Raw genomic sequence first — 21,427 nt, forward strand, 5'->3', positions numbered from 1 at the left:
ACCTCCAGGCACACGGTATATTTTTAATGAATGTTCATTCTGTCACATCTTCAGAGGAAACTGTTGCTCACATTTGTATTTTGAAATGTGGTTTGGCTGGATTATGTGGAAGAAATGTTCACATTAGTTTATTTTCTCTTTTCATTCCAACTCTGAGTTGTTTTTTTTTATCTTGACAGGTGGTCAAATCTGTTGCAAAATGTTTATATTATTTTAGCACTGCTTATGTTAACATGCAGGTAATTCACTCTGACTTTCTGACATTTTACTCAACATATCTGTCCATGCAGAGATAGTGTGAATGCAAGCTCATCAAATTCCTCACATTGTGGGTGAAAGTCTGTGCTTTGGGGGGAGGGGGAGCATTAGTTTGAGACGGGGTGAGGAAAAATACTTTATTCAGTGTTGAAATACAAGACCTAGTACAGAGGCGTTTCTCAAAGTTGTACTGCAAAAGGAATACGATATGAGGAGTAGGAGGATCTTAGTAAAGGGTGGTGTGGAGTTGCTGCACGTGAGACCACAAAGGTGTGAGTCTAGTAATAGCCAGTATGCATAGTAGTAGGTGTCAAAAGCCAAAGAGCTGACCATCCTCTATTCGCTTAAAACTTAGTACCACAACTTGTCTGTAAACGCTGTACAGCCACTACTAATGTTGTCTTCTGAACTATGTTAAATTCTGATCCCTTCCCGACTGACACTTACTTTTGACTATACTGTTAACTAAGATTATTGTTCATTTCCACGGACAAAGGCAGTTTCTTAAATGGCTTACATTTTAGTAACATTGTTTTTGGATTTTAGTACTTGGGTTTTCCATTTTTTTCACTTTCAGATTTAAGATTTCACAGCTACATTTTTTAGGCACGATATCTTATATTGTTGTCAGTGTGGATGTGAAATTTATACCTGCTGACTTTAAATTTCTTTTTGCAGAGTGACCTTCCAGAGTGGTTTGATTCTCCTGCAGCGCAGTACCCAACAGAGGAGGAGCCGTTCTCATGGCCAAGACCTAAAACAGTGCGTTTGCGTCGCACATCCCAAGGGTTCGGTTTCACCCTGCGGCACTTCATCGTGTACCCACCAGAATCGGCCGCGCACTGCTTCCCAGTGAGTAGCAGCATTGTATTTGTTGTTAAACTCGTCAGACACTTGCTGAGTTTCGTATTTACTTCTTAAGTAAAATAACACTGAATCAACAATAACCTGATACATTATTTCTGTGACCACAAGCAACAAAGTCACTAGAGTATTTCTTTGTATTTCACAGGAAGAAGATCATGGCCGCAGAGGTAAGCAGAAAAACTTGGTTGTTTCTTTTCATGCCTGCACTTCAGTACTGCTGAGTCAGAGCAGCGCCTCTGACTTCTAATGACTCTTAATCCATCCTCTCTTTGGCTCTTTTTGCTTCCTTATGCACTGAGAACAATGTGGCTACTGTGTATCACTGACCTTTGTTGGAGACATGAAAGGTCTGGTCAGTGCCACCTGTTTTTGTCCTGCGTTGACCCACCACATCATATTGTTTAACTTTGTTCTTTTCTTCTTCATCTGAAAGGCTTTCAGATTGAGATGACCTTCATTTTTACTGGATTATGTGTGATTGACAAATGTTCCCATTCCCAAAAGAAAGAATGTCTCCGAAATGATCTGAAAAAACAAAAATACTCAACAGTAAAGATTCATATTAAATGAAATCACACATTACATTTGATAGAAATCACACCTGCTTTGCTGAAGAGCAGAACCCTTCAGATTTGTATTACAAAATTTATAAAAAAACAAAAACAAAACTTCCATGAGATGATGGTTTTTACTGTTACTGGAATTTGTTAGACCTTTACTGTAGCCTCAGGAAGGATTCAGATCCCTTTACATTTTGCACACTGTATTGTGTTGTAGATTCAATTTTAAAATACTTTTGCCATCAAATTACACTCTCTAATAATAATATAATATAGACTCTTTTCTGTAGCTCTTGAAATTACCTGTGACGTGTCCACAACTTTTTCTGGATGCCCCTGCGGCGAATCTAACTAACACACCTGTAAATATAAAGTTCCATAATTCATACAGCATGTCAGGACAAATCCAAGGAATGAAGTTTAAAGAATTTCACAATCTAATAACTCAAAAAAGTTTGTAAAAAGTGAAGGGGTCAGCATACTATCTGAAGCAACTATATATTCTTGCACATGTTGTGGAAGTGCTTTATTATATGCACAAGTAACTTCTTTGTTCATAACAAGTTGGGAAAACCCATAAATCTGTTTCCAACATTCCTTAGAGCTTGTTGTAATTGTGAATGCTCATGAAGTATCACAATATTTTTAACATATTATTGACGCGTGTATATGTATTCATATTAGGTTATTAGAAAATGCCTTACGTGGTCAAATACCAGTAATATGTTGTGCTCTAACAGGTACAGGCATTTGAAATTTATGTCTAACATGCTACACAATAATCACTTAGGCACAGGTTTTTGTTAGATGGCTATAAAACTATTTTGCAGATCTGTCTTAAAACAACGGTCAGGTGCCTACATGTACATTGAATCTATTTTTCTTTGCTATAAACCTTACTCATTTTCAAAATCCCTTAATGTGCTTTTAAGTTTATTTGATGAAAATGAGGATTTAACTGTCAAATCGACTTAGCATCTTTCAAAGCTACAGTCTTTTTGTGCAGAATGCATTCTGCACCGGAGGACTGTGATTATTGCCATTACTCACAGTGTGTTAGGAAAGGATCTATTTAATGGTCAGTTTGAACAGGAAGAATGATTACAGTAAGCAAAAACTGTTTTAAGTGTACATATAGAGACCTGACTGTGTTTTTAAAAATTTAAAATGGTGACTGAAAATCTTTTAATAGAAAACTCTAACCACTGATTACAATAACTAAAATACAACATCATATGCACAGTACTGATGTTTGCAAAGTCTATTGTTCAGGGATAAATATACGTTGATGAACTTTATAGTGCAACAGATCATGTGGGATGTTGTGTTGTATGACGTGGAGACACTAGTCATTGGATTACAGCACACAGTCACATGGTCAGCAGCACATACTTGTCAGATGTATGGACTGTATGTGATGAATGTACACTGTGAATCACATACAGGCTGTAGATGGAAGATAATGGCCACCATTTCTGTTTCTCCTAAAAGCTAAAATGCTGTAGAAAACACTTGAGGGAGAATTTCTGCTTTGGATTGAGAAAGCCAGAGAATATTAAAGAATCCTAGAAGTTACATAATGCTCAAGGCAACAAGCCAGAAGTGAAGAAGGAAAGAAAGACAACCAGGTCTAATTTCAGTCCAGCTTGGGCTAGCCTGGTCACAGTGCCACCCAAGAGGAGAAGAAATGCTGGCTTGCAATAGACAGACATCAAAAGGGGAAAATAAAGAACTGCAGTGTAATACTTTGAATAGGCTTTGTGTGTAAATCGGTTGTTTTGGCACTGTTTGCCTCCTTTAGAATAAATTAAATATATGTTTAGTGCATAGGATATCAATCTTTCCTCTAAAGCACAGGCAGACAGTATAATCAAGTAGCCTCTTTGCCTAACCTAAAATTAATAGCATAGCATAGAGGCGTGCATATAAAATAACCACGTTTAAGTGCATAAATTATTTACCAGGTTAGTCATTTTTACTTGGAGCATAGGTAAACGGCAAAATAATGTAAGAGATAAGACAAAAATTAGAAGGTATCCTTGACTAGAGCAGAGAGCCAGGGTTTAAGAAAAGGCTTTATTTAAAAAGAAAAAGACACCGTCATCATGTGAGACATGTAATGACAAGAGTATCAACGGCAAAAAACAAAACTCCCCCCCCCCCCGCCCCCCCAGAATGTTTCCAGTAATTTTATTTTTTTTTTATAAAGCTTATGTCATCATTTTCATCTCCCATGTCTAAGCTGTGGAAAAATAACTAACATCATTGAATGCTAAAAAAGTAAATTTGAAGTCATCATTCAGATTATATTTAGTATTTATCAAAGAAAACATGGATTAATTTTTTTAAATATTGCATCATAGTTATGATTGTACCATTCTTCTCTGTACACAGAACCACACCACTGTCAGTTCTCTTATCATATTATAGTCTGCTGCTTCCCAGCACAAGGCTTCTCTGTCATATCTCTGGGGTCAAGTTTGGGAGCATTTGTGATCTAATGTTCCCTCCCCGATGCCTCAGTTCTTTTTCACAGAAAAGGCTTTTTGTTGCATGTGTCTTTTTTACTTTGTGTTCTTCTGAAGGTGCTCATTATATACAAACGTCCTTTTAAAACGTCCCTATTAATTTATTCTTAAATTGAAATTGTTCAAATTGGGCCATGCCAGTTTAGCTTTTTGTTACAGACTATTGTGCAATAATATTTTGAAATCGTCTTTAATAGCTTTATAGTGCATGTGAATAAACATGAGCCAGCCGTAGGCAAATAATGTTCTTTAACCAGCAGCTCTCCATTTGCCAAGTGATTAAAATCCTGCAAATGAAATCTGGCAATGTTTCTTGGACAGGAATTTCTTTAGTTTTAAAGGAATGCTCTAACATTTTTGTGTCTCTATATTATAGACACTAAGGAAAATGTTATATTTCACATTACAGGTCTAACTTTAGGTCAGTTTACATTTCCGATAATGTTATGCTTCTTTAAACGTGGTAGGGTGTGAACTGCATTTGGTAGGTGGCAAGTCTATGTATCATTTCTATGGTTGGGTGGTGCTTGGAAGTGTGAAGAAAGGGGGGGAAAAAAAAGTTTTAGTCAGTCTAAAAGTCAGCCTGACTTAGAGTACAGTACTGTTGTGATGCACTTTGCAGTTGTTGCTTATTAAGTTTGTTATAATTTGAGGTACACAAAACACTAAATCATGAAAATTTGCATCTTTACGTTACATCTCATGTTCTTTAAAGTGTCAAAGCAATAAAAAACAAACAAACAAACAAGTGTTGCTTCACCACGCAAATTTCCCTTTTGGTTTATATATGAATTCTGCAACACTGGGGTAAAAAGTAATGCAATCCAAGTGTTTGCCACAAGAGGGAACCTGTCTCAGCACTGTAGTTGTACAGAACTCCTGTTGCAGTATTGCATAACATGTAGTCTCCAGGATGTTTTTCTGCATGAGTAATCTTGTGTGTGGAAGAGAGAAAAACGTAGGTGCAACTGTCTCTGCATTCAGAAGGTTTACAAATTATTTATTATTGATGCAATAACTATCACGCCTGTGATCATGATGGCCTTTCCATCCAGTGTGATTTGTGAGCCATCGTATGCTGACTCACTAGCAGAATCTTAACTACTGGGAAAGGATCTTGGCCACTTTTGGCTGTGCTCAGAGCTATTTCTCACTTTATAAGAAGAGAGTGGGAGTTGTGCAGCTGAGCACACTGTCACTCTACCTTCTCTTGGTCTCTCTTTTTCTCACCCCCTTCTTTTCTTCCTGTAGCCACACAGCTGCTAGGAGACAGGAGCAGCATGAGCAAACAGGGTTTCATCTCTTGAATTGCTTTTATTCACTTCTCTAAAACCACACAGTTGCCCAATATTGAAATTTCTTTTTTCTGAACCAATTGGTGATCACGTCTATTCAAAAATCTTGTAATGTGGGCAGATTTTGGCAATAGCACGGCTTGTTTGAATCTTATAATCTTAATACACCTGCCTCCAACTCTTGTGACAAACCAGAGTTTCCTCAGATATCTTTTCTCGCTTGAACGTCTTGAAACTGCTCAGTCTAATACTCGTTCATAGGTTCTGGAGTTACAGCTTTTCACCTCGCCTTGTAGATGAAGAGTTTTAAATTAACCAACAACATAGTTCTGCTTGTATTAGAACAGGAGGTACTTGTTTAGAGTCTTAATTTCCGTGCTTTGTGTTTAAGTAAAAAAAAATAAACCTACCTACAATTTTACCACCTACTCATGAAATTATAGAAATAAACAAGGTTTGTTTACCATAGGAAATCTTTGTGTCTGTTTAGTCACCTTTTTAAAACATTTCATATACTTTTATGCGTTATGCAGTGCAATGTAGTATGCATATATGCATTCGGTATAATGTATACTACTCTCTTTGTTATCATCAGGGAGACAGCGGAATAGGCTAGAACCGATGGACACCATTTTTGTGAAACAAGTCAAGGAAGGTGGACCTGCTCATGGAGCTGGGCTTTGCACAGGTAAAGGTCATCAATTAACCAAACTCTTCGAAAGACTGATTTTAAGTGCTCAGAAGTCATGACATTACAACAACAAAGACACAGTCCTGTAAACGATACACAGATAACCAGAAAACTTCTTCTAAGCTATTAGACTGATGTTTAGAGTGTTGCAAGCAAAAGGAGAAAAATGCAAGGCGAGCAGTTTTCAGTAGTGTCCTGACAGTATTCCTGCTGAGAAGCCAAGGCTGTAGGGAAGCACTTTTTTTTTTTCTTCAAATTGTATTATGTAGTTACCACAGTGATTTTTATGGCTTAGTGCATAAAGATACCCTTCAACACTGAAGACTGTAAACTGTTTTTAGTCTAACAGCTTAATCTTAAACTGCACCTCTTTGTTACTGGTGATATATATACATTTATATATTTTGTTTAATTGCCAATAGGTGATCGCTTAGTGAAGGTGAATGGAGCAAGCATAATCGGGAAAGCCTATTGTGAGGTTATATCCTTGATCCAAGACAGGTGAGATTTAAAATTTTTATGGATGACCCTGATTAGTCGGTACATTGTCCTTGTTTTAAATCTCTTTTTGTTTTTCAACAGTGGAGACTTTCTTGAACTTTGTGTGATGCCAAAAGATGAGGACATTCTTCAGCTGGTAAGTTTATCTTTTATAATTGTGTTTTATAAATGAGGGTTACTCCAAACTTTACCACTTCTTAAAAAAAGCTCTGACCTTGCTCTGACACTCTGCTTTTCCAATAATTTCCATTACATGTGATCTCACAGAGCTGCTCCAGTTTAAAGTGCTGGGACTGTAGTCATAAGATGCAGGCAGCCCACCTATCCCGTCAGAGCTCTTTATTTAGGGCTCCTAATCAGGCCAAAGCAGCACTTCTGTCCTCCAAACCCGTTACTGACACTATTGCTGAAATGGCCCAATACTGCCTATTAGAAAGTTTATACAAAGACATGTCATTATTAAGGAATATATACATCCCCATCCACGTAGCATATATGTTCTAACTTAGCACAAGAGTTTGTTTTACTGAAAATTGTCAACCTAAGTCTTTACAGAGTAGACCTACATTAAACAACTAAGTGGTAGAACAGTTTCTGTACTCTTTACTCTGGCTATACCTTCAAGTCTTCCGTATGCTTGCGCAGTGTGTATCTGCCACCTACAATACATATTTAAACAGAAATCCAAGTGAATTAAAGTGTATTTTTTTGTGAAGTGTTGTGTTTATTTCATTATGGTTGCAGTGTCGATCACTGCTTTCAAGAAAGGAGTTGACTAATACAGTTGCTTTACGCCAGAGTAGGTGGTTTGGAGAACTGGAGATGACTCTTAAATTCCACAGCAGTTTAAAATAGCTCAGGAAGCGCTCATACAATATGCTTATACTAAATGTTTAATTGGTTAAGCTAAGGACTAAAGTTATTCATTAAAAAAGGCATTTTAGGTGGAAGCTAATTGTTTGTGTAAATATAAAGGACAAGTAGTTTAAACTATAAACTTGAGTTAGTAATTGTCAAATAAAAAATGATCTCTATAAAACAGTATTCAATAATTTGGCTCTTGTTCTGTAAGTCTATCCCCAAGATAGTTAAGCTACACATATTGGTGTTGTGCTAATAAATAAATAAATAATATTTGGTGGATTGCACCCTCCAAATCAATTTCAGGTGCAGACATGAGCCCTTATACCTGTGTGCACTTTAGAGACTAGACTCATCTCATCATTAACCTTTAATGCAGGCAGCTGTTGGCAGCAACTATGCATTGTGCACATTCAGGAAAAGTGAAGGTGCACTCATCTGTTCTATATCTATAGCAAATCACAGTAAGTGCTTGTCAGGATACCGAGGAACATAAGGGCTTATTGTTATTTGACAGCATGTTTATGAATTGTATAATGAAAGACTCGGGCTGTTTTACCTGGAATTTTCCCTTGTGGATCCTTTTATGGCTGCATTGAATCAGCATAATTAACTTGATAGGTAATTCAGTGAGTTGTTGAGTATCGCAGTTGGAAGGGCAATATCAATACATACATTATTAAGCACCACTGCCTCCCAAAAATATGCAACCTGTCTCTATCTGTCTCAAGTAGTCTCAGTCGAAAACATATAAAACACTATGTTTTTATCAATAAAATGACATCTACATATACTGTGTGTATATATAACATTCTGCCATCAATTAAAAACCGGACTGGTAATATCACAGACAATCAAACATTGTTCATATTTTTTTTTTACATTTATTGTTGGTGAATTTTCTCCTTTTTGATAACCAGTTGACTCCACCCCTTATCAAAGATTGCTCCTCCCTTTCTCTGACTCTGTCTTTCTCGTCCCTCTGTAACCATTTACACGGTCCCTGAATCTTACACATCATGTCACTAGTTACAGTATTGCTCTAAAAATGGCCAGGAGCCACACAAATAAAATCTGTTAGCAGAGGCTGATAAAGGCTGCCCAGAAAAAACAAGAGAATTATCAGAGATGAAAGCGGATGACATGAGACTGTAGGAGGCAGCACACGCTGGCTGCTTGGAGACAGGCAGCAGTTGCTTAGCAAAGACACAGATAGGGTGTACATTCAGGGAGCAGAAAAGGGAGGGAACTCTGTGCCAGGCAAGTGGAGGAAACACTGAGAAGGGAAAAAAAGAGGGAACAGCATGAATGATGAGCTGAAACCAGTAGATGAAATCAGCTGACTGCCCTGTGTTGTGAAGGTTGTTGGTTGATGCTGAAGGAAAACGGGGGGGGGGGGGGGGAAGGAGGGGGAGGGGGAGCCGTACCATCACAGCTGAATGTATAATCAGCAGCTGCTGCTGTTATGTGAGCAATAGCAGAGGGAGGGAGAGAGTGACATAGACTGGAGGCACCTTGTTCAGTTACCGTAATAATCTGGCTGAAGATGGATAGAACCATGGCGACTTAACAGCAGCATGAGAGGCAAGCTTCTGCTCCTGCCACCTCACCCAGGACAGACTGGCACAGGCAGGTTGTAACGTGACAACCACTGTTACATCTCTGCTTCTTCATCCCTCTGTACTGCCGCTGCAGCTCTATTATATTTTTAGATTGTCAAGCCCTGGCATTTGCTATGGCTGTTTCAGATCCTCTCCTTGAATCTGTTCCGTTCTTAACAATGTGTGGATTTTGCTCTGCTGGCATCTTTTTCTCTTCCACCCTCTCTCCCTTGATTCCCTAACGCTCTTGTTTTCACATGCTCTAACGGCAGCCTTTTTCTTGGGAAACTACTAATCTGGTAAGCTAAAATCTGACTGGGTAGTCACTTGATGTTGACATGTGTTGCTCACTGTGTCATTTTGCATGTGTCATGCATGTCAGCATCATCATTAAAGGATGTACTCTTGAGGTTTTACATTATTGCTCCTTGGTTGCCTTGAATTACTGTTTAATGGACAGCTATGTGTTGGTGATTCAAACATGTAGACTGTAGAAATGGCCGATGCACTGTGCCTGCAGTACCTGTTAGATTAAGCACTCAAGCTCGACATTCAGCTGGCATCTCTGTGAAGCCTCGCCCATTTATTATCCTCAATACCAGGTGTCATTAGAATAATAAATGCTAGTGACCTCTGAACTCTCCTGTACACTCATGCTTACAAAGGGAGTAACAGAGCCTGGCACTGATTGTTTAACATAGAGCTTTATCTAGGCTTGTAATTTGACACCAGGCTGTAGTAGGTTCAAAGTCTTCATACCTTTTACACGTGTCAAAAATGTGTTTACGTACTTAGGAAAAGATTTTATTACTACTGTATTTAAAGGGAAGAAGTATAAGCCTTCTTCAGCGAAGATCATCAGGGATCAGCAACCTCCTGTTTGTCTGAGCTTACAGTCTGTCAATCAGCAGTGGGTAAAAGAAGACACTGGTTACCTGTCAACATTAATGCCCATTTGTACGTACATTTTTATGCTACCATGTTTATTAAAATATGTCATGTTATGATAATAACAGTTACAGTTTGTTTTTAATAACATTACTTAAAATCACAGTTTTTGGAGTTCCAGGAGTATTGGTCAAGGGTCATCATCAAAGAAATCTTGTTTGACACACCACCATCAGTATTAGTGAAGCATATTTTCTACTTTAATTTATATATTGTACCATCCTCTGCAATAGAACAGCGACTATTACCACGAGAACTCTAAATAAGGAACAGATGAAGACCACTGACACCCCTGAACTGCTCACGCCTCCACACACTCATATTGCAACATGCACTACCCACACACGTCCATCCAGTAGCATTTGTAAAAACTTGACTTCACTGTTGCACAGTTTTACACACACTTGAGAATGCAGCTTCCACTTGTATCTATTACAACATTGCTTTTTTGTTGTTTTGTGTCTAGGCCTACTCCCAGGATGCCTACCTTCGTGGCCACAACAGCTACAGCGGAAATGCCTGTCACATTCCTGACCCACCCCCAGTATCCTACCCCAGAGTAGACTGTAAGCCTACTGGCATGGCCCAGGTGACTGACCAAGCGGGGCAAGTCTGCCGAGGGTCAACCGCACCTTCTGACCATGGGTACCGTAAAGAGATCACCGTGCCCCCATCTCCTCCTCCTCCTCAGTCCTATCCAAAAAGCCAGATGGCAGTGTGCATGCGCAACGATAGTGTGAGGACTGTTGTGGTTCCTCCTGATGCAGCCCATATGGGACGCATGGGTCCTGCGCATAGGATAGATTTCATGGACCCTGGCTTTGTCAGGGGAAGGCCTGGTTCACTGGCCCAGTATCCTCACTCACAGAAGGTTGATGTCTACCCCGGTGGTCCAGGAATGGTTCCATATGGAGCTCCGGCACCTCACTACCCACCCAACCATCAAAACATCGATTGGCGCACTTACCAGACATACAGGGAGTACATTGACAACAAAGGTATCCATTCCCATGGTAGTCGGACTATCCAAGAGAGACTGGACAGTTTACGAGCTGCCAGTCAGACCAACTTCAGTGCTGCTCATCGCATTCCTTGGGGAGACTGGGGTCCTAAAGGAATGCGACGACGGAGCACTTCCCACGAACGCTCATACCAAGGACCTCCATCACACTTTCAGATTGCCCCACGCAGTGCCTCGCAGGACCGCATGAGCAATGCTGAGAGAATAAGTCATGCCATGAATTGGCCTCCTCGAAGTGCATCCCAAGATGGCCTTCTGCACAAAGCCCGGGCTCACTCCGTAGACTATGTTGAACCTTCGGAGCTGGCACGGCCCAGTGAAAGGAGAGCAGGGTATGGAAGGGCAGACCAAGGTATGAGGCCCAGCAGACAGTCCATGCCCAGACATGCTATGGCCTACCGGCCGTCTCTTGGATACAGCAGTAGTGTGAGGGTGGTACCCAGTCCTTCTCTCTACTCTAAAGGACCAGATTCTATTCAGGCCCGCTCCTCGCCCATGCTCTCAGAGAGAATCTCGCGTATTGGGAAGAGTACAAGTGCTGAACACTCTTTTGCTGACCAAAGATCTTTAGTCAAAGGAAGCCTCACTCCCCAACAAGTCCAGAGTAGGATGCGGGCTGAAACCATGCAGGCTGTTGAGGCAGGAAGAGATGCAGTATTGGTAGGACCCAGATCTTCTTCATGCTCTACTCCGAAACAGATGCCTCAGAGGCCTAGCATCCTCAAACCGCCCCAGCTAGACCCACATAGTCAGGTCAACGGTCAAAGCCCTACAGAGACCGGGGTCGTTCTTAGAGAGAAGCCACCCTCTGGAAAGAACCCCAGTCCACTGCGGCATCATTCCTACATCCTGGCAGTGAACGACGACGGAGCAGATACCACAGCAGAAGTGGCGGCATGCTGGCTACCCAACGATGCACGTCGAGAGATACACATTCGCCGCCTTGGGGAGCAGTGTCACAACTCCTGCTCCAGCAATCTAGATGAGTCTCTGGATTCTATTCCATTCATCGGTAAGAGAACAATCAGTTGTAAAGCTTGTCGGTTCACGTCGTCATGGCAACGTCAGCAGGCAGTAGTAACATGAGGCACAGTAGAAGTGCTGAGAAAACTAGTTAAAGGACCTCCACCATACTTGCTAATAAAAATCTGTATAAAATAGATGGATGGAAAACTGACTGTGGTGCATGTAGACTAACGGTCCACTGTGGTTTCACTGTTAATCTGATTTACAGTATTATTGGTGTGTGTCTGTGTGTGTGTGTGTGTGTGTGTGTGTGTGTGTGTGTGTGTGTGTACAGTGCTGGGAGATGTTCACAAATAAATTAATCTTCCTGGGGAGATTTTATTAAATGGGTTTTGTGGCATTCAGGGAGGGTTTGTGGGATGTTCGGCTTAACTGGGGCGGTATGAAAGATGGCTTAAGCCTTTTGGAATATGATGAATTTCTCCTTAATACATTGCTTCTTGGATGTATTTTTTCTTCTGAATGGATTGCATCATGTTACAGAAGTAGTGATGCATTTCCTGATAATATTTTCATCTATAAAACAACTGTTTCATGCACATAAATGTTTGCCGCTTTAGAAACATTTTAACTCATAACCTTTGAAAAGTTGTCATAATGATTTTGCATCTGCCAAATAACAATGTTTTTGTTGCTTTGTATTAGATGAAACATGTCTACACTGTGTGTGAGATTTTCTTGTGTGTGTATTCAGTCTTGTTTTCTTTCAGAGAATCTATTGTTATCGTTTTAGCAGTGAGGAATATTCATAATTAATGGAGCTCAGTGTGTTTATTGGCATGTCTTGGTGAGGGCATTGCTATAGTTACATTGCTGGAGGATAAACAGTATACAGATGGAGTATTTTCTACATTTCTTGTATGTCCTTTGGATACTTCTGTCAGGTTGAATATATAAGACATGTTCATATATCTATATTCTCAACAGTCCTTCTGTGAAAACACATAATGTGAGAAAATGAAACTGTGAGAGATCTAAAAATAATTGTAATTATAATATTTTTTCAGTATTTGTTTTAGGTCTTAGTGTTACCTGTGCATAATAAGACTGTAGAGAAATGGTCAGACAGATTTTTTTAAAGTGTATGTCAGCACATTTTGGCTTGTTTAACCTAAACTGTCTCTGCTGGGTGATCTACTTTTGCAAGTGCACTAAGAAAACATTTTGTACTATATGGAGAAACTGGGTCATAGATAGTGACAGTACTGTAAAGTTTTAGTTTGACCCTTAGCAGAAGAGTTAAATTTGGGTCATTTTGAAACTGTTCAGTGTAGCATGTGTTATATAACAGATTTAATTTAAAAGTGGTTCCCAATTCATAAATCTCAATGGTGAAGACCCCTGCTGACTTCAGTTAATTTTGGACTTATAATAATGGTGAATCAGCACACAGTTGCCAGTAGTATTATTAGACACATAGTTGTCAGTTTATAGGGTACAGAGGTGTGTATGGTAAACAAACTCAGTACTACTTATACATACTTATAATACTATGGTTCTCTTACTGTTACATAAAGATGTTGATGATGATGGCCGTAGTTCAGGGTTAAGTTTTAGGGCACTATGCTGCAAGTTGCTAGTTAATGGGGCTGGGTTGGAGAAATGCCTTTTAGTTTTGAGATAGTCCATCTGTCTTTGTGTGAACTTGTTGATTAAGGGAAGCTTGTCTGAGTTTGAGAGAGGTCTCTTTTTGTATCTTTCATTACTCCAAGCAATGTGACCCCCAAACTCATGTTTTCGTCTTGAATCAATAGATTATCAGATATTTTCGAGTTATACAAAATACCCACTATCAGGGAGGGTACTACACAACACTAACAGTGTGTCTGCTCTGCTGCTCCTTCACTGGTCCATGTAATGTGGGTTGTTTAAAAAGGCATAATCATCCAGGTGCAGACAGAGCAGTGACAGTGATGAACACCACTATTCTGGACCTTGTTCCCCAGCGTAAGAGAACAGTACCCTGATTGAGCAGACTGCGGGGCCTTCTTCAGTGGCCTGTTAAGCTGTGCGAGGTCATTTGGTCCTTTAGACCAGATCCTAATTATTTTATTCAGTTAATCAGGAGGTTCAGGAGGTTGTACTTCTTATATCTTCTTCAGTTGGCAGTTCTTGGTGTTTCTGTCTATATTTTACAGTGTATTTAAAACATGTTCCTTTTCTCGTAAATTAGTGTAATTGTCTCATTTTTGGATACACTTTGAAACCCATTTTTGCTCCATTAGTCTTTTGAAGTAAATTGCTGTGCTGTTTATAATAGAAAAAATATCTCAATTAGCTGTACATAAACCAAGAGAATGAGTATGTCTTGACACCTTCATGATATTACTGATGAACAGTTTGCGCCTGTGGCAGAACCCCTCTGGTATTACTCTACCAAGCTGCCTTTGTCGCTGCTTTGGTGTATAGCCTGTGTGCACTGGGATTGTTCAAATTAAAGCTGAGTTGTTTTTTTCTTCTGATGGATTTGTGTCTCGTATGCAAAACTTCAGTGCAAGCATTTGTTATGGACTTTGATGTTAGCAGACAACTGTAGCGAAGATTGGAAACCTTATGTTTTGAACAGAGTAGATGGAAACTTTGTAGTTGTTACCACAAAATGTTTGTTAGTAATGTGCAGAACTGAAGCCCAAAAAGCCCAGTTAGGGAGTTGGTGACATCCTTTTTCCTTTGCCCCGTTTGAATGATGGGTACAGGCAGGAACTAGGACATTAGCTTTTAAATTTAGCTCCAAAAGCCCATCGGCTGCAGAGAGCAGCTTTATACTATGAGCTGTGTCAGGCTTGAAGTGCCAGGAGTGGGCAGTACCCAAGAGTAGAGAACTTCCTTCTCTCATAAAAAGATGAACTTTCCCACTCTCACCTGTGTTGTAGCATGCTAGCTGTGGGAATTGCTGAAAGAATAGTTTTTGACCCTTTGCCATAGATGATGATATTATTTTTGAAATAAAGATCTCCTGGGACACAAAATTTCAAATTATGGTATTTTTTAGTTTGATAAAACATGTTAACACACACTAAATATTCACACATGTAACCTTTGACACAACATGTACTTACTTTCTGTGATATATCATTTTTGACTGAATGTTTTATTCTCATCATAGATGAGCCAGTCAGCCCCAGTGTCGACCGGGAGGCTGCTCCTATTCCACCTTCTGCTGTGATATCTGTTGCACCATCTATAACTACAGGCGCCTCCAGTCCAAGTTCACCATGCCCTGCCATTCGTCGTCAGCTGTCACATGACCAAGGTAAACAGTTTGGTTGGTTGGTTGATACGTGAGTTGATGTTTGTCTCCATAAGAACAATGTACAATTCACTGAAATTATAGGCTTTAATTTTTATGTTTCATCTTTTGGATTTTTGGATTTAGTGATGAGTTAATCTTTAAATGTATTTCTTAGGCATTCCCATTTTCACATGCTCAGAAAGAGCAGAAAGAGCATTGAGTCTAAAAGACTCAAAGAGAGTCTTTTAGACTAGAACCAAAGCCTCAGACAGTTTAATGTGACCATGTTCACTCATAACATGGATTATAAATAACATAATTTCTTATGTTATAGAGTCCCTGAGAAGTGCTTTGCTGGAGTCTGAAACAGCAAGTAAAACTGAGAGGTCAAAATCCTATGATGAGGGTCTCGATAACTACCAGGAGGAGGGTAGAGGGTGAGTGTATACCAGGAATAGATCATTAATTGTCCTTTTTTTTATTGAGTGTGGGCTCATTAATGACTTGAAATCTGACATTCTCTGTTGGTATTTTGCTTCTTTAGGAGGACTCCCACTAAGCATATGCCCAGTTTCAGGGGACTGAGAAAGGTGAGAAATTATGGGATTATTGTCAGAGTTCCAGGCTTACTTGTGTTTTTCTAAATCTCTGAATACTTTGCTAGTATATATAAACTGCATTCCTAAAAAGTCTACAAAAAATACCCCTTAATGTCAAAGTGAAAGAAGTTTGAAATTTATAAAAAAAAAACAAAAAAAACAAAAAACAAATCACAAGTACATACTTGTACTCATGCCATGACACCAAAGATTTACAGAATATTGGTGAAACCTTATTTCTGCAACTTACAGAAGATGCACAACTTTAAATTTCCTACATGGACAAACCTATGACAGTTAATCTTTTTGTAATATAAATTATGGTTTAAACTTCTAAGACATGGTGTGTTATGTGTTTCTTGACACAGTTTAGGCCTTGTGGCTTTAGGCAAACAGACACGTTGGTGCTGTTTTAACTTATCTTTACTGAACTTGTGTTTTGAGATGCAAGTCCAATATCAGGTATTGTTGTTGATGATGATTTAAAATCCTCCTATTTATTCCACTTCTGAATGTTGTTGTTGTTGCATGTTATTTTTCACTCTTACTCTCCCAATGTTTTATGTCACACTTTGCTGTCAGCTAATAATGCCAGAAATAAATGGCATGTATTCATGCTTGCAGGCTCTGGATGGACATAAATCATCTGGGGATTCTGGATCTCGAAGGGATTCCTCTTCAAACATATTTGCTGATTCTTCCAAAGAAGGCCTGCTTAACTTTAGGCAACTCGGTACAGATAAAAATAAGGTAGGCCTAATTTTGCTTGCACATGTAGGATTTCATTAAATAGCAAGACAAAGACATAGTATTTTTTTTCTCTTTTTCTCCTGTGTCTGTCTCTGTAGCGTGTTGGAGGGGGAATGAGATCATGGAAGCAGATGTATTCTGTTTTACAAGGTCGTACACTTACCCTTTACAAAGACAGGAAGGATGCTCTGTCTCATGTTTCAACGCAATCGGACGAGGAACCTCTCCAAATCAGCATCGAGGCCTGTCTGATTGACATCTCCTATAGCGATACAAGGCGCAAGAACGTGCTGCGACTAACCACCTCAGACTGCGAGTATTTGTTCCAAGCAGAGGGGAGAGACGACATGCTGTCTTGGATCAAAGTCATTCAGGAGAACAGTAATCCAGATGAAGAGGTGTGTTCTAGTGAGGTTCATGTTGTGAATGTAGTCGAGTCAAGATTACTCCAACATTAGTAGTAGAACTTTACTTCCCAGCTAAAATGGCTATTTGGATGGCAGTCAGTCTGTCCAGTAATTGTCATCAGGTCAGAGATTAGCAGTATGGTTAGTTGTTTACAGTTGCAAGAAAAACAAGCAAGTTTAGACTAAACTACAGGCACACCCAGTACATTAGCAACAAAGGAAACTAACGCCTTTCTTAGAATGGAATATCATGGAGGCGTGAATAATATGTAAAGGGTTACAGCCTTTGTTAATTAAACTCCTAACAAAAGCTAAAACAAGGTGCTACTGGAAACATATTCTACACAGGTAGCAAAAACAACACATAGCACTTTTTTGGATGTGCTAGGGAATTTCCATTTCACAGTGTGAGCCAATCAGTAAGCTGCCTTTCAGCAAGACCTTGTGTGACTGATATCTTCTGGCAGTAATTCATTCTGGTGTCTCAGATGGTGGTCTGGCAGCACATGATTACATGGAAATGTTAGGAAATAGTATAAAATTTAGTATACCGACTCTTGTGGTAGTAAAAATCTGCAGTAAACCTCCCTCCATTATCAGACAGTTTTGACCACTGATCAGTACATCAGAATCCAATCCTGTAGGATTTCTACCCCAGTATTTTATGTAATGCAGTATTTTTAGCATTTGCATGATCTTCTGATTATGTATTGTTGTTGAGTATGATCACACTGCAGACGACTTAGCATCAGACCTTGCTATGAGTTATGCTCCTGTGAGCCTAAATAAACAGGCTTGTGTTCCTTAGACATACAGTGGCAAGAAAAAGTATTTCGCGGTTTTCTGCATTTGTCATAAAACGCAATCTGATCTTCATCTAAGTCAAGAGTATTAACTAAAATAATAACGCAAAAAAATGCTGGTGTGTCATGAAGAACAACTGCTTTAGCTCTCTCATATTCTTTGGATGTCTGGTGTGTGGCTCTCTTAAAGTCATTCCTTAAGCATCTATATTGGGTTCAGATCTGGACTCTGACTTGGCCACTTCAAAAGGCGGATTTTGTTTTTCTGAAGCCATTCTGTTGTCTTTTGGGTCATTGTCCTGTTGCATCACCCAACCTTTACTGAAATTGATCAGATCAAGATCAGAATTTATTTTGTGTTATTATTTTAGGCACATTATATTTATTAATTCTCTTGACTAAATTAATGCAGAACACCATGAAATTCCAAAATGTTCACATACTTTTTCTTGCCACTGTATTTACAGTGTCATACTGGTTTATATTCTATAGTCTTGGCTTCAGGAGGTACTTACAAACTTTCATTTGTGTCATTTGTACAGTTACTGGCCTGTCTGCAAGTTTGACTTCTGTTTTTATCTTTGGGCTGGGTCCAAGTCTGTTAGTTTAGTGACTACTTCCTGATTGCAGCATAGTACCCAATGTGGATTTGTGGGTATTACTGATTACTGTAACTTTGAATCCTGTCTCAACAAAACATAAGCATGGCAGGAAATGTATTCAGTTTGGTGACTTTCTCTTCCCTAACGCTGTCTTTTTTTCTTTTTTCTTTAACAGAATGCTTCTGTAACAAGCCAGGACTTGATCAGTCGAAAGATCAAAGAATACAACTTGATGAGGTATGCTGGATTCCACATTGCCCCCTGGGGCTCATCCACAGTACTTGACCACATATGTACCTATGTCAATTTTATGCCAGTGCCAGGTTAATATTAGTTAGTTATTATGTTTATACTGTATGTTATCACATTTATCTGTTTTTTTTGTTTCTGATCAGTGCGCCCAGCAGCAGGTCTGAACCCTCTCCAAAAACATCACGTCAGTCCCTCAGCATCAAACAAGCCTTCCTGGGCGGTAAAGCAGATGGAAAGATCTACAGTCCCCATTCTCCAAAATCAGGTGATGAGCGGAGGGCACTGAAAGGTAAAGATGCTAGTTCTGAATGCTCTAATGTGGATAGAGGGCATGTCTGATCTCTGGATATTTATGTGTGATTTGTTTCTCCTCTGTCAGATGACTCCAGTCCACCAAGAGATAGAGCTGCTTGGAAACTTCCAGGGAGAATTCCAGGAATCATGAGGAAGCCCTTTGAAAAAAAGACTCCAGCCGGGGTGACATTCGGGGTGCGGCTTGACGATTGTCCACCTGCACAGTCTAATAGGGTGGGTCTTAGTTGGTCTTTAAGTATTTTAAAGAAATGCTGTATTGTTTAGCATTGAGGTGGTTTAAGTTGTATCTATGTTTCCAGGCACATAAAATATTGATTTTAACATTCATCTTGCTTTTGTGTGTTTGGCAGTTTGTTCCCCTGATTGTGGAGGTTTGCTGTAAAGTAGTGGAAGAGCGAGGTCTAGAGTACACGGGAATCTACCGAGTACCAGGGAACAACGCTGCAATCTCCAGCATGCAGGAGGAGCTCAACAGCAAAGGCATGACTGACATTGACATCCAGGAAGACGTGAGTGACTGACAGTTGTGTTGCACAGTACAGTGCAACTTTCCAGACAACTTCTTTTGGCAGTGATTGATCTGTATTAGAAGGGCAGCTCAAACATAATGCTGTGTCGTTGTTTAACTTCTTTGCAGAAATGGCGGGACCTTAATGTCATCAGTAGTTTACTAAAGTCTTTTTTCCGAAAACTTCCAGAACCTCTCTTTACAAATGGTAAGATGATAATATAGCTGAAATATGCAATTGTACCTGTCATTTTCAGCACTATTGAGTAAAGGTTTATTTGTTCTATTCAACAGAAAAGTATGCTGATTTTATTGAGGCCAGCAGAATTGAAGACTCAGTGGAACGACTGAAAGAGCTCAGAAGGCTGGTGAGTAAGAATCTAAAATTAGCAGCATTTATTTGAATGCATTTCAATTGCACATCCCATTCATCTGTTTTTGTCAATTCTTACAGATCCATGAATTACCTGATCATCATTATGAAACTCTGAAATTCCTCTGTGCTCATCTAAAGAGGGTGTCTGACAACTGTGAAAAGAACAAGGTATGAGGGTTAATAAGGATCTGTCAGTATCATGGTGATTATAGAACCAACCAATCCCGTGTAAATCCAGTGAATCTTTGAGGATTATTTCATCAGATCTTATTTGTTTTACTCTAATCTGTTTAGATGGAGCCTCGTAACTTGGCAATAGTGTTTGGTCCTACGCTGGTCCGAACCTCTGAGGACAACATGACCAACATGGTCAATCACATGCCAGACCAGTGCAAGATAGTAGAGAACCTTATCCAGCAATATGATTGGTTCTTCACTGATGACGGTGATGAGGACCCTGTTGTATGTGGCAATTCATTTTATTCTGTTTTCATTACATTTATTTATGTAGGTAGTTTTTTTATACAGAGTCTTGTAGTGTTTGGTTTTTGGGCCCACTGCTTTAATGCTGTGTTTTGCTCTCAATGCTTTGTTGTCAACCACAGCAGACAGTTTTTTATAGCAAAAAGGTTCTGATAAAGCTTCTGAACACTATCTATCCAGCTGTACAACTAGCTAGTGATGATAATTGAGTGTTTAGTAGCTAAAGAGCCAGCTATTTCCCTCAGGAGTTTGTGTAGATCAGAATAGAACAAACTCAAGTAATTAATCTTTTCAATTGAATGCAGCTTTATATCAAATAGACTTCACACGTATTTGTTTCCAGTCTTTTTTTCCCCCATTTAATTATAGTGTTCATTCACTTATCATCTTTTTGCTCTTTCTGTTATTTGTTCCATTCGTGGCTCCAGACCACAGCAGAGCAGGACAGCACAGTGCAGTCTCAGCCTGTGCCTAATATCGACCACCTGCTCTCCAACATTGGACGGACCGCACCTTCACCTGGTGAAGTCTCAGGTAACACTCGGGATTTTTCTGTCTGGACTCTGCATTTCAGCATCGCAAAATCAGCAAATAATATTACCATGGCAGCAATATATGACATTAATATTTTCATTGTAAAAAATGTGAAAAACATGTATTATACATTCATCCTAAGAATAAATACTAGCTGTGCTTTAAATGTTAATGCTAAGATGATTTTCCTTCATTTTAAATGCTTTGAGCAAAAACAAATTTAAGTAGTTTTATTTGTGTTTCTGTTTAAGCAAAATTTTTCAATAATTTTTCAATAAACACATTTTGTATTTTAGACATTGGAAAACTGTTGAAAAATACCTTGCAGTATGTCGAGCCTTATTTATTTATTTTTGGATAAGTCTGTTTTGTTTCAGTGTTGACATTTTTTGGCCAAAGAGATAAAATT

The 21,427-nt window shown here is 39.2% G+C and overlaps 1 protein-coding gene across 2 annotated transcripts in view; it reads left to right on the forward strand.

Annotated features, from left to right (window-relative positions):
* The window catches only part of arhgap21b (Rho GTPase activating protein 21b), a 34,803-nt gene that overhangs the window by 7,675 nt on the left and 5,701 nt on the right, over positions 1–21,427 (forward strand). For both annotated transcript variants that reach the window (XM_026374129.2, XM_026374130.2), the window contains exons 3-22: positions 937–1,110; positions 1,271–1,292; positions 6,104–6,196; positions 6,622–6,700; positions 6,782–6,836; positions 10,577–12,143; positions 15,264–15,410; positions 15,724–15,826; positions 15,934–15,979; positions 16,613–16,738; positions 16,837–17,136; positions 18,726–18,787; positions 18,946–19,091; positions 19,182–19,330; positions 19,468–19,626; positions 19,755–19,833; positions 19,920–19,993; positions 20,080–20,169; positions 20,296–20,463; positions 20,913–21,018. In XM_026374129.2, the coding sequence (XP_026229914.1) occupies positions 937–1,110; positions 1,271–1,292; positions 6,104–6,196; positions 6,622–6,700; positions 6,782–6,836; positions 10,577–12,143; positions 15,264–15,410; positions 15,724–15,826; positions 15,934–15,979; positions 16,613–16,738; positions 16,837–17,136; positions 18,726–18,787; positions 18,946–19,091; positions 19,182–19,330; positions 19,468–19,626; positions 19,755–19,833; positions 19,920–19,993; positions 20,080–20,169; positions 20,296–20,463; positions 20,913–21,018 (3,745 nt within the window). The remainder of the gene's footprint in view (positions 1–936; positions 1,111–1,270; positions 1,293–6,103; positions 6,197–6,621; positions 6,701–6,781; positions 6,837–10,576; positions 12,144–15,263; positions 15,411–15,723; positions 15,827–15,933; positions 15,980–16,612; positions 16,739–16,836; positions 17,137–18,725; positions 18,788–18,945; positions 19,092–19,181; positions 19,331–19,467; positions 19,627–19,754; positions 19,834–19,919; positions 19,994–20,079; positions 20,170–20,295; positions 20,464–20,912; positions 21,019–21,427) is intronic.

This window comes from Anabas testudineus, chromosome 17 (assembly GCF_900324465.2).
Source record: "Anabas testudineus chromosome 17, fAnaTes1.2, whole genome shotgun sequence".
NCBI lineage: Eukaryota > Metazoa > Chordata > Actinopteri > Anabantiformes > Anabantidae > Anabas > Anabas testudineus.